Raw genomic sequence first — 15,885 nt, forward strand, 5'->3', positions numbered from 1 at the left:
TCGCATCCTAGGTCGAGGTAAAGAAACATGCACTCTACTTTATCTGCCCAATGGAAGAAAGGAACCAAGTGGTTTAATACAAATGTTGAAATATACGAGATATTTCAATATCATTTTTAAAACTTATGTTAAATATAGATTTAGTCTACTCGAGAACCTATCAGAAGAGGGCACCAATACTCAATGCAAGAAGATCCTGGATGTATACACGAAAACAAGCCAATGCATACTAGGACACAGGAACAAACAAAGGAAGGAATGGATATCAAACGATACTTGGAATCTCTTGAAAAGAGAAGAGAAGCCAAAATTAAAACACTATCAGGAACCATGGAAAGCAGGGTACGGAAAGATGTAGAATATAGAAGACTGCAAAAATAGGTAAAAAGGAATGCTAGGAAGGATAAAAGAAACTATGTAGACACAATGGCCACAAAAGCACAGGCTGCAGCTGATATTGGAGATAGCAGAACAGTCTACCAGATTATCAGGACTCTAACAGGCGGAATAGCAAATAGATCTTGTACTATCAAGGACAAAAACAGGAAAGTTCTCACAACGGAGAAACATCAATTGAAAAGATGGGCTGAATACTTCGAAGAGACACTAAACAGACCAGACCCAGAAGAAACTGCTGACTTCACTGACATGAACATACATTTCGAAATGTATAGAGGACCCATCCTAGAACAAGAAATAATAGAAGCTATCCAAAAAACAAAAAGCAATAAGGCTCAAGGGGAGGACAGAATCACTGCGGAGATGCTAAAGGCAGACCCAAAAAATAGGTGCAAAAACTCTATCAGTGTTCTTCAATAAAGAATGGAATGAAGATTAAGTCCGAGATTCTTGGAAACGGGGAATCACTATCAAATTAGCCAAAAAGGGCGACCTTAATGTTTGTGAGAACTGGAGAGGCATTAATCTTCTGTCAGTACCAGGAAAAATCTTCTGCAGAGTCTTATTACAAAGAATGAGGAAAGGAATTGGTGGGATCCTTCGTGAAGAACAAGCTGGCTTCAGGGCCAACAGGTCATGTAATGACAAAATATTTGTCTTGCGCACTATAGTGGAACAGTCCCTGGAGTGGAATTCGTCTCTCTACCACAACTACATAGATTTCGAGAAAGCATTTGATAGCATCCACCATCCATCATTATGACAGATACTAGAGCTATATGGCTTTCCAGGAAAAGTTATAAACATACTTAAGGACATGTACTATGACAACCAATGCTGTGTGCGACATGAAAATCAGCAAAGTGAATGGTTCAAGGTAAAAACAGGAGTAAGACAGGGCTGTGTCATCTCACCTGTCATCTGTTTGGTGGTAATAGACTGGATTATGAGAAGAGCCACTGAGGATAAGCCAAGAGGAATTGTTTGGGAACTTACCAACCACCTAGAGGAATGTGACTTTGCTGGTGACTTGGCTTTACTCTCACATGCCCAAAAAGACATCCTAGCAAAAACCACAAAAATAGAGCAAATTGCTAAAAGCGTTGGGCTAAAGATAAACTCCGGAAAAACCAAGCTAATTAAAATAAAAACCAAAAGTCCTCTCAAGACCTTTGCGAATATAGCAGAGCTAGAAGAGGTCGAAGACTTTAAGTACCTCGGCAACTATATATCAGCAAATGGCAGCATGGAGAAAGAAATGGCCACCAGAATAGCAATGTCAGCACAAGTTTTCAACAGACTCGCTAAGATCTCGAAATCATCCTCACTGCAGCAGAGAACTAAAACTAGAAAGAAGATCCCTCCAACGCATCCTCGGAATAAAGTGGGACGACAAAGTCCCGAACAAGGAAATATGGCGAAGGACAGGATTAAACGACATTGTTTCAGAAGTTCGAATGAGGAGATGGAGATGGCTGGGCCATGTCCTACGCATGAGCAAAAGAAGACTCCCCAACATGGCACTGAAGTGATGAGGATTAAGTGTGTGTTTAAAACTTTGAACTCATTTTTGTCAAAATTATAAAATTAAAACTTTTTCCATTGAGCACTTTAAATGGAAAGCTTATATCGATAATATGACGGACTGGTAATCTAAAAAAAAGTTTGTTGTTCTAAATGACCGCAAATGTACCGCGAACAACCAAAGTACGCCAGTACATAAGAATTTCAGCATTGAACATACCTTCTAAAGCCGTATTTTCTAACTGGGAGAGGATCAAAATAAACGCCACACAGATGATAAAAATGTAAAAAAGATTTTTTTCTGTGACTGGAGATGGCAACACCAGAACGTAGTCATCGGGGTTAAATGGTAAAGGGACCGCATCTGCACCTATTTGGAATTGAGAGATTGCTTTGTTACAGGGTTTTACAACGTTGGAACTATAACAAACAAAAACGATTCACATTTAGTTTATTGGCATACAAGAAATAATTCATTTTGTAAAATGCAGGGTTAGAAATGTATGCTAGATGAAGTCCGATTAACTAGACTGCTAAGCCGAAAGTCTCTGATGGGTACCTAACTCAAGTTAAAGTCAATTCGTTTCGGCATAGTGCTGACTACATTATCCCTTCATATGCCGAAGTCACAAAAACAGTTGAATTCTACTTTACTTGCACTATAGACCGTACATTTTGAAAGGGAACTTGACCCACTTATCTCTAAATTTGACTACATTTGTAGTCGGTCGTTTCCATTATAACACGCTAGCACATAACATAAGTTATGTGAGGGGCAAATAAAATGTAAACATATTTTTCAAACTATTGTGGGATTTGTAGGCCAAAGATAAATTGCTCCTTTGTATGATAGACGGATAATTGCGCCTTGGAAATCAAAGACGAAAAGCCAGGCAGCACGTTGAGAGGAACCATGTGTTGCCTATGTTTCAGATCCACTCTTTCCATCTCCACACAACAGATATACCCAAGGGAGAGGTGATACCTATACTACACGGCATTAACTTTGTGACAGGAACCATCCCATTCAATCATATGCCGATGTTATCTGCCGTATAAGTATAATTGGAACTTTACTCACTGTTTTATTACGAAGACGTGCTAATCGAATACTCACTTCCAAAAATTTCAACTTCGCATAATGATAACCCATGGCCCTTTGTCGTGATCTCTATTTTGTGAACGTAAGAATTCAAATGAACGAACGAAGGCCCCCTGGTATGGGTGGTGATTGTATCAATGAAAACACTTTCGTTGTGATGGTTGGTGCAGTTCACATAAAATACCACATCTGGATCTGTGGGGTCAAGTTTGAGTAGAAATTATAGTTGTAACACAGAATTAAGTTAATGTAACATGAATAAATTATCCTTTTGACAATTCTTAAACTTAATTGAATCTAATGTTTTTTACACTTATTTCTGAATTGAAGAGCTTAATACAAAAATTACTCAAGTCATATTGTTTGTAAAAATCAAACAAAATAACTGCTGCCTTGTAGTTTGTTCTTGGTTGGAGTGCGCAGTGTTTCTTTCAAACTTTTCTATTCGGGGGGTGGGGGGCACTAAATTTTCCAACGGGACGGACGCCGGTAAAAGTATACATTTTCTGTATAATTTACATTTCGTTCGGGGGAGCAGTTGACTATTTGGGGGGGGGGGGGGTTGGGCCGGGTGGGTGGGGGTGTGGCTCCTCAATGCCGAAGAGATGCCTGGAAGAAACTGTATTTCTGTATAAACTCTGTATTTACTGGGACTTCATTTCGTACCTATGTCAACCTTCGGCATTTTAAAAACACTCTGTTGGCGCTCCTGCATCTAGCTGTAAACTTACTGTTGGGGTAGATGGCGATTCTGTAGATCTTATTCATGGCCTCAAACTTGGCGCAGATGGTGTCCGTTACCTAGCTGTACACTTACTGTTGGGGTAGATGGCGATTCTGTAGATCTTATTCATGGCCTCAAACTTGGCGCAGATGGTGTCCGTTACCTAGCTGTACACTTACTGTTGGGGTAGATGGCGATTCTGTAGATCTTATTCATGGCCTCAAACTTGGCGCAGATGGTGTCCGTTACCTAGCTGTACACTTACTGTTGGGGTAGATGGCGATTCTGTAGATCTTATTCATGGCCTCAAACTTGGCGCAGATCGTGTCCGTTACGTTGGTTGAGATGCAGGTGTTGTAACGCTCGCCGTCCGATATGTACCAAGACGACAGGTCGTCGTCTAGACCTGGGATGTACACCCTGGCTGTGTTGTTCCACGTCACTAAGTTTAAACCTGGTTAGTGCACGAGTAAACAAATGTCAAGCACAAGTGGATCCATTGTAAAATATGTAGTAGTAAAGTGGATAAGTTTCCAAAATGTATAGTGTTTATTTAAGTGGATAAGTTATAAAAAAGTGTTAATAACTGGATAACTTACAACGTTTATAGCATTAAAGTCGATAGACGACGAAATGTAACGCATTAAAGTGGATACGTTGCCAAATGTATAGTGTTTATTTAAGTGGATAAGTTATAAAAAAAAGTGTGGATAATTGGATAACTTACAACGTTTATAGCATTAAAGTCGATAAACAACGAAATGTAATGCATTAAAGTGGATAAGTTGCCAAATGTATAGCGTTCATTTAAGTGGATATGTGACAAAAAAATGTGGCATTAAGTGGATAAGAAACCAAACGCAAAACATTTAAGTAGATAGTGACAAAATATTTAGCATTAAAATGGAAAAGTGATGCAATGTAAAACACTTAAGTGGATAATGACGAAATGTATATAATTAAAGTGGATTACTGTTGAAATGAAAAACACTTAAGTGGATTAATGACAAATTGTACGCAATCAAATTGTATCAGTAGCAAAATATATAGAATTACAATGGCAAGTAACGTAGTTTATAAACATATAAATTTTGATTTACATTTCCACAAATTATCGACAGTAAAAGACTTTTAATGATATTTGTTTGTTGTACCCTACACACTTTTTTTTGTGTGGAATGTTATTCTATGTGTGCTCGTTTAAAGCATACAATTCTTTTCAAAATAATATTATTAACCTTTTTCTTCAGGAGTAATACTGATTATTTTCAAATAAAACGTTCTAAAATCGCAAAGTTTCAATGGAAAACCAAATTTTGAATGTCTTCTTTTAAAAATACTTTCTTGTTCCTTCTTAGCATCTAAACCAGGGGTCTCCAAACTTTTCAGTCCGAGGGCCGCATTAACTATCAAATTTCAGTTCGGGGGCTGTTTCTTCCAGGCATGTCTTTGATTTTTCTAGGCAAAGTTCCTCAGCCATCACCTACAAACGTTTTTTCCGTGGACAAAAAGATCTCCGCGGGCCAGATGAGAGGACCTCGCGGGCCGCATTTGGCCCGCGGGCCGTAGTTTGGAGACCCCTGATCTAAACGGTTATATTTTTTCAATATCACACATTTGACCGCTTGGGGAAATTAACTGATACATAGTAATCGCACTGCCCACTTTTTCGATATTGCGTTGTGTGAAAATTAACTTTAACTCAAGCTGACATGTAATGTTAGTACGAAAATACCTACCCCCATCAATATACACAGAACAGACATTAAAATGTTTCTTAATTTCGAGTGTAAATCTTCTGTTACTAGACGACTTAGAGAGCTGCATCACAAGGTGATTAGTATTCTTCTCCATAACTATGAATGTCTGTTTAGCAGTTTCATAAGATTGCGACGCCCTGCTGTAGAATCTAAGTGTAATGTCACGATTCTCCAAAGTCACTGATAAATTAAAAACAAAAAACAAAATGGAAAGAATATATTTTTTCAGTACATTTATTTATACCAGTCAACATTTACGTTTACCTTCACGTTTCTCAAACGTTTTGAAATTTTTAAACAACTTACTTATTTCACATTATTAAAAAACTGTACAATACTTTAAAGCCGGGTGTCACCGTAGAAAGCAGTTCTTTTTATATTAAAACTTAATTAAAAAAATATAAACATTTCCTATCGATTACTTTTTAAAATTAATTGTTTTCAATAACCATGGTTAAGCGTTAGTTAAATTGATTTGAACATGCCTAATTTTAATTAATTAATTACCCTTTTTTACAACAAGAAACGAATTCGATAATGCTTTCGATAATATAATCACTTGAAATTTAGATTTATATTTGATTAATATTATTTTCAATTTAAAATAGCATTGTTGTTTCTTTTAATAAATTAACAAACTTCCAACGGGATTTATAGTTTTAACCAATCAGTTATCGTTTTTCTAAAAATAACTCCAGATCTATTTTGTATGCATTCTTTTACCGTAATGTATAAAGCTATGTTGCTGAATTTTGGTATATATGCTCGAAATGTGCCCTTTAAAAAAAATGTTTCATTTTTATCCGGATATTTCTAAAATATATAGGGGTTAAAAGGGAGATAGGGACGGCGTGGCCTTCTCGGTAGAGAACTAGGCTGCTAACCCGAAAGTCTCGAGTTCAAGTCAGTAGCACATCTCTGAATCCACCTAGCTCTAATGGGTACCTTACTCATGTTAAGGAAAGCAAAGGTGACTGTACACACTTTCTCTTTAGATGCCGAAGTCCCAGAAACAGACGAAATCTACAGATGGACTCTACTTCATCTGCCCCACGTGTCTTGGATACGAACGCCATAAGATAATGAAATAGGGAGATATGTAAATATAATAAAAATACTTTTGAAGATTCCATGAATCTTCGCACAGTTTTGTTCATATCTAGCATTGCATCAGACACGAACATAAATTTCACCCAAAATTTTAATTTACCAGGTTCTTCAAAGATTACGGTGATAGATGTGAGGTAGAATCTCTCTGACAGCTCTACGTGTATTGTGTTGTTGACAGGCAGACTGCAGGTCGTAAGGTCGGCGTCAAATAACTCTGCAGGGTCAGCTAGGTACGCAAATACTGCCAGGTCCTCTGTTTTTTTCCGCCACGTCACCAAGGATGAATGCATTGGAAAAGAATACGTTACAAAGGTAAACTGTAAACAAAGTATCATACATTTATATCCTAAATTACTAGTCAATACATTAGAAAATTCATGTGAATTAAGCAATAAAAGATAACGTGTTCCGTAAAGTATATGCAGACAAGATTCATAAAGCATTATGATCTGTTTTTATTTCTCTCTTTCTCTCTCTCTCTCTCTCTGCATATATATATATATATATATATATATATATATATATATATATATATATATATATATATATATATATATATATATATATATATATATATATATATATATATATATATATATATATATACATATATATATATATATATATATATATATATATATATATATATATATATATATATATATATATATATATATATATCAGATCCACTCTTATATATATATATATATATATATATATATATATATATATATATATATATATATATATATATATATATATATATATATATATATATATATATATATATATATATATATATACATTGCATTATATAGTCTAAAATAAAAAAGATCGTATTTCGAGAGAGACAGTATAGATTAGTATAAGGACAGATAAAATCTACTATTTATAAGTTTTCAAAATTAATCGGTTTAAATCGTTTACCTATTTTCCCGCAGGAAAAGTATGCTAAATTTTTATACTCTATTTCGAATGCATATATTAACATACAATATCATTCAACAAATTTAAAGCGTGTTCCTGTACTTGTAGCTAAACATACACTTGAAAATCTCAAATGAACAAAATGTTTGATCACAGTACATAGGCACAGCAAATCTATTCGAACCTGATATAAAAAAAAATAACTTCTATACTTCATAGGCAAATGTAGTCTGTTTGAATTTCAAAATCTATATATATAAGCAAAGTGGTCTAGTGCGCTTCAAATTTGGCAGGATCATGCATTGGGTCAATAGAACACGAGAGCCGGTGCCGGTTGGCCAACAAGTCGACGTAGAGGGGGTCAAATACTCAAAACTGATCTCGACTGACCGGCGCCTTATATGGGACATATCACGAAAAAAACTTTTGCCCGACGACCCCCTTGAAATTTTGTGAGGTGGTAGGAGAACGCCTAGGGATGTCACAAAAAACTCGCCATGTCCGGGAACAATTTGAAAATGGGTAAAAACTGACCGGTTGTATTTCCCTATATAATCTTTGTATTTTATGTGAAAAACAGAGAGTAATTTCAACGATGATTTCAGGGTACTTACCCTCTGTACATCAGGCTAATGTTTGGCATGCTCTTAGGTAAATGGCTAGACCGTAGGGCCAACTTGTCAGTTTCACTCAAAGCCCTCGACGAGGGCTAAGAAGTGACCGCGAGTGAAATTCTCTTTATATGAGCTCTTTTAGGAAAAAAACTTTTGCCCGACGACCCCCCCCCCCCCCTTGATATTTTGTGAGGTGGTAGAAGAACGCTTAGGGGTGTCACAAAAATCTCGCTATGTCCGGGAAAAAAACTGGAAATGGGTCAAAACTGACTAGTCGTATTTCCCTATAATCTTTGTATTTTATGGGAAAAACAGGGTATTTCAACACAAATTTTAGTATACTCAATCTCTATTTATCTGGCCATTTTTTTCATGCACCTCTATAGATGACTAGGCCGTATGGAAAAACTGTTGGTCAGACTCAAAGCACTCGACGAGGGCTAAAAGTGACCTCGAGTGAAATTCTCATTATATAAGATATATATAAATACATTGACGAACGACCCCCCTTAATATTTTGTGAGGTCGTAGACCAACAATGGGGGGTAACAAAAAGTTTGTTCCCGTCGGAAAAAAACGTTTTACGTTCGTAAGATTATTCCAGATGCCGTTTTTTCTTATCTAAATAATTTTCTGTAAAAAATAAAATAAACCAAGACTACGACATTTAGTCTTTGTACATGGGCGGTAACATATCCAAGTAATATTTTTTAAATAATTTTTATACTGTTTTAAAGACAAAACAAAAAATCACCAAGTATAGCATTCGTTTTAATAAATATTTCGCTATAAATTAAGTTATTCAGTGTACTGAAATGTAAAACATCAATTGCAAAAGTTTATTTAATATAAGATTTATATTGTTATGGAAGCATTTTCAGTTCTAATAACTTGCGAGTTTGCATGACATGAAATTACTCAGACTGTTTAAACTTAGGCCCTAAGCACTCCACAAAACAGCCAATCACCAATTAATTAATCATTCAAATTCTCAACAGTCTTTTTGAAATGTGAATACTAAATAGTAAAAATCGTTTAAAATAATTTTAGCTTTGTATACTATAATAACATTTTTATTCTAAATGTAAAAAAATAAGGAAAATGCAAGTGGCTATACTATACGTGGCAATACTAATTATATCTTACCTATTTGACATTCTTTTCCAAACCATCCTTTAGCGCAGTCAGCCTCATAGCATGTGCCATTAATTCGTTCACAGAAAGGTTTAGGACAGTTGCAAGCGTATTGACATTGTATACCGTAGAGACCAGAACCACAATCTAAACACAAACGGTTTAATGTGCATTTGTATCTGGGCGTATTGTTTAGCTGACAACATAAAAACATGTTTGTTTCTACAACTTCAACTACAAGAACGGTGAATCCAGACAACAACAAAAAGTTAACAGCGTGAAAGTTATTTGTAGAGTACATAGATTGCAAATTATGTGTGTGTGTGTATAAATCAATCTCAGTATATATATATATATATATATATATATATATATATATATATATATATATATATATATATATAATATATATATATATATATATATATATATATATATATATATATATATATAATATACTCACAGCTGTGTGTGTCATTACATGATTTAAAAATGCGTACACAATCATACTTAATTAAAGAAACTAAAACCTAAAGGCGGCGTGAAGTATAGCGTTGTCATTTCAGTGGTGTCAGTGGTGTCAGTGGTGTCAGGGATGTCTGTTTCATTGGTTACAACCACATATCCTTCTAGTGACCTAACGATATCCCTGTACTTCTGGAAAAAAAATTTAAAAAATTAAAACAAAAGCAAATATTTAGCAATCTCATATAATAAAGTAGATTTTAAACACAAATACAATAAAAAGACAATGCATATATATATATATATATATATATATATATATATATATATATATATATATATATATATATATAGTGAGAGAGAGAGAGAGAGAGAGTTACATTTCAAACAGCAAAATATCTCAAATTGAGTACATTTATCACCGATCAATTTATGTATCGATTGTTCTGGCGTTACGTCTTTTTAATTTTGTGCAATTTGCATTTTTAAAAAAACATTCTTATAATAGTAATCAATAAGAGAAAATGATTTTAACAAACAAATAATTCTCTGAAATTTTTCGTTTATTTGGTGTAATACAACTAGTGTTTTAAAAATATTTGTTTCCTAATATTTTAAAAATAAAATATTAACTTTTAGAAAACACATAAGTTGAAAGAAAATCAATACTAATAGTTTCGCTGTCTGTGTATCTATGTAAGTATCTGACAAGAACGCTCTAGAGAAAACACAAGCAATTTAAAAACTTTCACAGTGTGACGGAAACGAAATATGACGTCATACTGAGCATGTAGTAGAAAATAATCTCAAGCCGGAGAGTGCATACAGTAATATTACGTCATTGATTCTCGAGTAAACATTGAATAAAAAGGCAATTTTGTCTAATCTGAATGGTTTGCGTAAAGAGTTTCTTACATACAATTCTTCGGGTAGGGGCGAAGCCCCATCCCCGCGTAAAAACGTCTGTGCCCCCCCCACTCCCCAACTCAAAAGAAATTTCTTCATCGATACTCTATAATAAAATTACCGCCTAATTAATGTGACTAATCTAAAAAGTGGTTTCCTTGCAATTTCTTTAATGCAATTCTTCGGGTAGTGGCTAAGCGCGACACCAGTGTTTCTTTCAGACTTTTTCCTCCCCGGAGGGGGGAACTTTTTCTAATCTAAAAAGTGTTTAGCGTGCAGTTTTTTTTTCAAGCATCTCTTCCGGTAGGGGCGAAGACCCGCCCAGATTCTTCTTTTAGTTTGTATGATCTACAAATGAGACCAGTGTTTCTTTCAGACTTTTTCCTCCCCGGAGAGGGGTGGGGGTATATGAAATTTTCGGGGGCCGGGGTAGAATTTTCTGGGAGGGGGCGGACACTGGAAAAAGTATATAATTATATTTCGTTGAATCGGACGGTAGACATGTTTTGGTGTGTGTGTGGGGGGGGGGGGGAGGGGGGCGAAGCCCCCTCCTCCCATGTAGAGTTGCCTGAAAAAACCTCTAAATGCGACTTTTGTCATGAATGAGATTAGGTACATGGTTTAGGGATATGCCTATGACTATATTTTGTATTTACCGCCTAATTGTTGGTTTTCACTATAAAAACTAAAGTTTTCATGTTTGCATCACAAGTTTCACTTTCTTTTTAAATTTCTAACACTTGAGATGTACGTATAAGTACCACCGGTCATCACCTCCTACCCAGACACTGCTTATATAAAGCCGACGCTCCCTAAAAATAACATAGTCTGGACCAGCGATCGCTTATGACAATAAAATGAGTGTTTTTAGGGAAAACGCACACAGCAGCCGAATTGTGATAAATGATTGACCCATCTTTTTAAAAAACACGCAGCAATTAAAAGTTATTTCGCCAGATCGCGTCACTCTGTGGTAACAAAATATATAAAATAATACTGTATATGCCTCCCTAGGATTTACACTGAATTATTTCTCACTCTCAAGCATTCAGACAATCAGATTTATAGGCTAACCCTAGCAATCAGTGGAAACATTCCTGACCATTCTTTAAATTGTGTTTAAATGACAAGCCATTTTATTTACCAAACAAAGGCCACAAAAATGAGTTTTCGCCACGAAAAAAACCTTCAAAATGCCCCGCCCCTCATCAGCTGACGTCGCTTTCTGCTCGCAAAATGTTTACATAAAGCGATGCTCCCTAGCACACAATTTGGTTGATCAACTAATTTCAGGAAATAAAACACTGAATCTTAAAAGGCTAGAAAAACATGTTTTACTTGAACATGCGATTGTATGAGTGATCCGTCTTATGGCTTACAAATGGCGCTTTAATCCAAACGTTTTTAAAAGGCAGGAAGTAACCTGTTTTGAAAATTAGTTATTTGAAGTGAAAGGTAGGTTGTTGCTTTATTTGCCGAATAAATAAGAATTAAAACAGAAACTCGACGGCAGGTGGGAGCTACATGGGATATGGCAAGGTTTATCTCAAGAGTACAGAAAATTTTCTTGTAAGGCCATAGCTCATTAGCAATGGCAGATTATGGAGTTGAACAGGAGACACCCTAATTCGGGGGATCAAAAAAATTTTCTTATCAACAACAGTAAAAATAATTTTCCTTCCGATTTTCTTATAAGCTATTTTCTACTAAATTTACAAATACGAAAGAATGGGTTTTTTTTTTCTCTCTTATGAAATATACGCCTGTCACTTAGTCGGACATCAACCCCCATACTCTACAGTTTAAACTTAAGCTGTCGTCTCTTCATGTCAAACAATGTTTATTTAACGTGAGCTCTTCCTAAAATAATAATGAGTTTCTGGTTGATTTTGATTAGTCTATAAAATACGACTAGTAAGTATATTCGTTTTTCGTTTCATTTCACACACACACAGAAATATATATATATATATATATATATATATATATATATATATATATATATATATATATATATATATATATATATATATATATATATATATATATATATATATTTAATTATTTATTTATTTATTTAGGGCCCCCAAAAAATTTCAGCCGGGGGCCCCGCGCAGCCTTAATCCGCCCCTGCCTATACCTACATCTATATCTATATCTATATCTATATCTATATCTATATCTATATCTATATCTATATCTATATCTATATCTATATCTATATCTATATCTATATCTATATCTATATCTATATCTATATCTATATCTATATCTATATCTATATCTATATCTATCTTTATCTATCTTTATCTATCTTTATCTTTATCTATCTTTATCTATCTTCATAAATATATATATATATATATATATATATATATATATATATATATATATATATATATGTATATGTATACATATATATATAAATTATATATGTATATTTATACACAGAGGAAAATATTAGAAGAGAGATAAAGAAATGTAACCTGAAATAGAATCTGCGTCGATTTCGCATAGGTTATGTAATTCATTTCATTCTGTTGTCCTTTATTGTCGTAGATTTTCCCGAAAATGTAACACCCGAATGGCGTATTTCCTGATACTTGTTTGTTTATTGTCGTAACCGCAACAGATCCATACATTACTTTATCATCTAATTGCGCTTTTTGCTCCCATTTTCTAAACGAAAGATTATACATATTATGAATAAATATACAGAGTGTTACTCTTTTTTTTATCATAAGTCGGTTTTAAACTTTTTTCGCTTTACTTGTCATCAAAAAATACGTACCTTACCAACTGACCATCAATGCGAATCGTTTTCAAACTGTCTGATTGGATCATTAGAAAATATTTGCAAATCAAACTTCGCATACTTGGCACGCTATTAAAAAGAATATATATATATATATATATATATATATATATATATATATATATATATATATATATATATATATATATATATATATATATATATATATATATATATATATATGTATATATATATATATATATATATGTATATATATATATATATATATATATATATATATATATATATATATATATATATATATATATATATATATATATATATATATATATATATATATATATATATATATATATATTTTTTTTTTTTTTTTTTTTTATTTTTTTTTTATTTTTTTATTTTTTATTTTTTTTTATTTTTTTTTTTTTTATTTTTTTTTTATTTAAAGAAAATCATTTGTTTTCTACTTTTTAGTGCATTATTACATAAAAGCTTGCTATTTTAAAGGTTTTTGTATATTTGTTTCATTTTCAATTTTTAGCGATTTCTTCTTTATGAAGTCGACATGACTATAAACTTTTTGCTTTAATACACAATTATTAGCTCGCAATATCTGGAGGACCATTATCTACCCTGTGAAAGCAGCCGTCCTTGACCAAATTTTACAGACGACAGCAATTTCTCAATTCTCTTACATTCAGCGTGAACTACAGTTCAACAGACATTTCGGGTGATAGCGTTTAAGTCGAGCGTCTACGATTGTAAACATTCAGCGTGAACTACAGTTCAACAGACATTTCGGGTAATAGCGTTTAAGTCGAGCGTCTACGATTGTAAACATTCAGCGTGAACTACAGTTCAACAGACATTTCGGGTGATAGCGTTTAAGTCGAGCGTCTACGATTGTAAACATTCAGCGTGAACTACAGTTCAACAGACATTTCGGGTGATAGCGTTTAAGTCGAGCGTCTACGATTGTAAACATTCAGCGTGAACTACAGCTCACCAGACTTGTCGGGTGATAGCGTTTAAGTCTAGCGTCTAGAAAACTAAATGAAAGCATGTAATAACATCAACAGTTGCGGTCCCACAGGGACAACACATCCTATTCATTTCAGAAAATTTTAATTAAGTTATAAAAAATTAATTGGTCATCCAATTAAGTATAATTTAATGTCACATTGCATTGTCTAGTTCCACGTTGCGAATTTCAGAGAAATTTATCCGTTAGAAATACCCGAAATTTCGCTCTCCAGTTTCGATCTAGACAGAGGAAGCAAGTTAAATAAAAGCTTGTGAAAAATACTTAACTGTCGACAATTGATAAGTGAAACGGTGAAAGCAAGAAAAGCAAATATCCCCACGAATTCTAATTATAATCAAAATCATAAGTTTTACTGTTTTAAATATTAAACACATGTTATTCCGCTCGTTATGTTTAAGTAGAGATGATCTTCATTGACCAGCATAAGACAGGTGCCTATGTTAAACAACAGTTTAGTGCAGGTCATCATTTTTACTTTCTCGTATATACAAAGTATACAGAAAGTCTTGTAATCGTAAAAAAAAAATCGATATTTTTACAATTCTCGACGTTTTACACCTCACTGATACGGAAAAACATAATTTTGAAATCATGCCCGTATGTCTGTGTGTCTGTTTGTGTGTCTATGTCTGTGTGTGTGTAAACACGATAACTTGAGTACCGTTACAGCTAGGTTGATGACATTCATATATAAGTATTTTATCAAAATCGTAGATCAGTACCAACTTTTAAGCGATTTTCGATAAACGGAAGTATTACCTTTTTCCCTTTGAATTTTTCAAAAGCCTATACTTGAGTACTATTTCAGATAGATAAATGAAATTTCAATTCTTTTTTTCTATGAAATTCTATTCTATTTTAAACAGTTTAAGTATTTAAAATGGATTAAAAATCATAACTATATCCCAAATTCCCATCCCCTGATGTTTTATATAAGAATATTCGAGAAAATTTAGGGGAGATAACTCCCGGTTAATTTTAATTTTGCAAAATGAAAAAAAAAAGAAACTTACAATAGAAAGTAAATATCTATCCAGTAGGCAGTAGGAAGAAGTAGAGTATACACTCTTTCTGACCCAGTGTCCGCATAAACGATAGCTTCGGAACTTGAAGTAAACTTTTTAAAACTATCTGTGAGCTTTAAGTATAGAAATACATATATATATATATATATATATATATATATATATATATATATATACATATATATGTGTATATATATATATATACAGTGTCTTATTATAAGTAATAGAGTAGTGTTTGTTTATATAACGACATAGAGCTATTTTTATAATTGCCACTGTTTTTACTTTTTTGCACAACGTAAAGAAAATAATAAATACACGCACACTGCTAAAACATATTAAAAGTATTAATGTCAAATATCATTTTCGTTTAT

General features: G+C 33.5%; 1 protein-coding gene and 2 long non-coding RNA genes across 3 annotated transcripts; all 3 read right to left on the minus strand.

Annotated features, from left to right (window-relative positions):
• Positions 1–834: 834 nt before the first annotated feature.
• LOC131939394 (uncharacterized) lies at positions 835–6,789 on the minus strand. The gene is made up of 8 exons (XM_059297677.1): positions 6,720–6,789; positions 5,489–5,689; positions 4,085–4,203; positions 3,929–3,998; positions 3,041–3,220; positions 2,144–2,293; positions 1,396–1,462; positions 835–1,081 (listed from the first exon to the last, which is right to left on the minus strand). Exons 2-8 carry the CDS (start codon positions 5,601–5,603, stop codon positions 835–837), a joined length of 948 nt encoding a protein of 315 aa, XP_059153660.1. The 5' UTR covers positions 5,604–5,689; positions 6,720–6,789.
• Positions 6,790–6,816: 27 nt separating this feature from the next.
• LOC131939371 (uncharacterized) lies at positions 6,817–9,888 on the minus strand. The gene is made up of 3 exons (XR_009386413.1): positions 9,825–9,888; positions 9,307–9,441; positions 6,817–6,872 (listed from the first exon to the last, which is right to left on the minus strand). It is a non-coding gene; the product is annotated as an uncharacterized LOC131939371 (long non-coding RNA).
• Positions 9,889–13,223: 3,335 nt separating this feature from the next.
• LOC131939375 (uncharacterized) lies at positions 13,224–15,609 on the minus strand. Its single transcript, XR_009386415.1, has 3 exons — positions 15,500–15,609; positions 13,457–13,549; positions 13,224–13,344 (listed from the first exon to the last, which is right to left on the minus strand). It is a non-coding gene; the product is annotated as an uncharacterized LOC131939375 (long non-coding RNA).
• Positions 15,610–15,885: the final 276 nt, after the last annotated feature.

This window comes from Physella acuta, unplaced genomic scaffold, assembly GCF_028476545.2.
Source record: "Physella acuta isolate Inbredline_101_S28 unplaced genomic scaffold, ASM2847654v3 ptg000276l, whole genome shotgun sequence".
NCBI lineage: Eukaryota > Metazoa > Mollusca > Gastropoda > Physidae > Physella > Physella acuta.

Bases quoted from the DNA above. Each gene is read 5' to 3' on its own strand.
- LOC131939394 (XM_059297677.1), bottom strand. From the start codon at position 5,603: ATGGAGAAGAATACTAATCACCTTGTGATGCAGCTCTCTAAGTCGTCT. The intron at 4,204-5,488 runs GTAGGTATTTTC...TGCACTAACCAG, and splicing joins TTCTGTGTATATTGATGGGG to GTTTAAACTTAGTGACGTGG. The intron at 2,294-3,040 runs GTGAGTATTCGA...AATTCCAAATAG, and splicing joins CGAAGTTGAAATTTTTGGAA to GTGCAGATGCGGTCCCTTTA.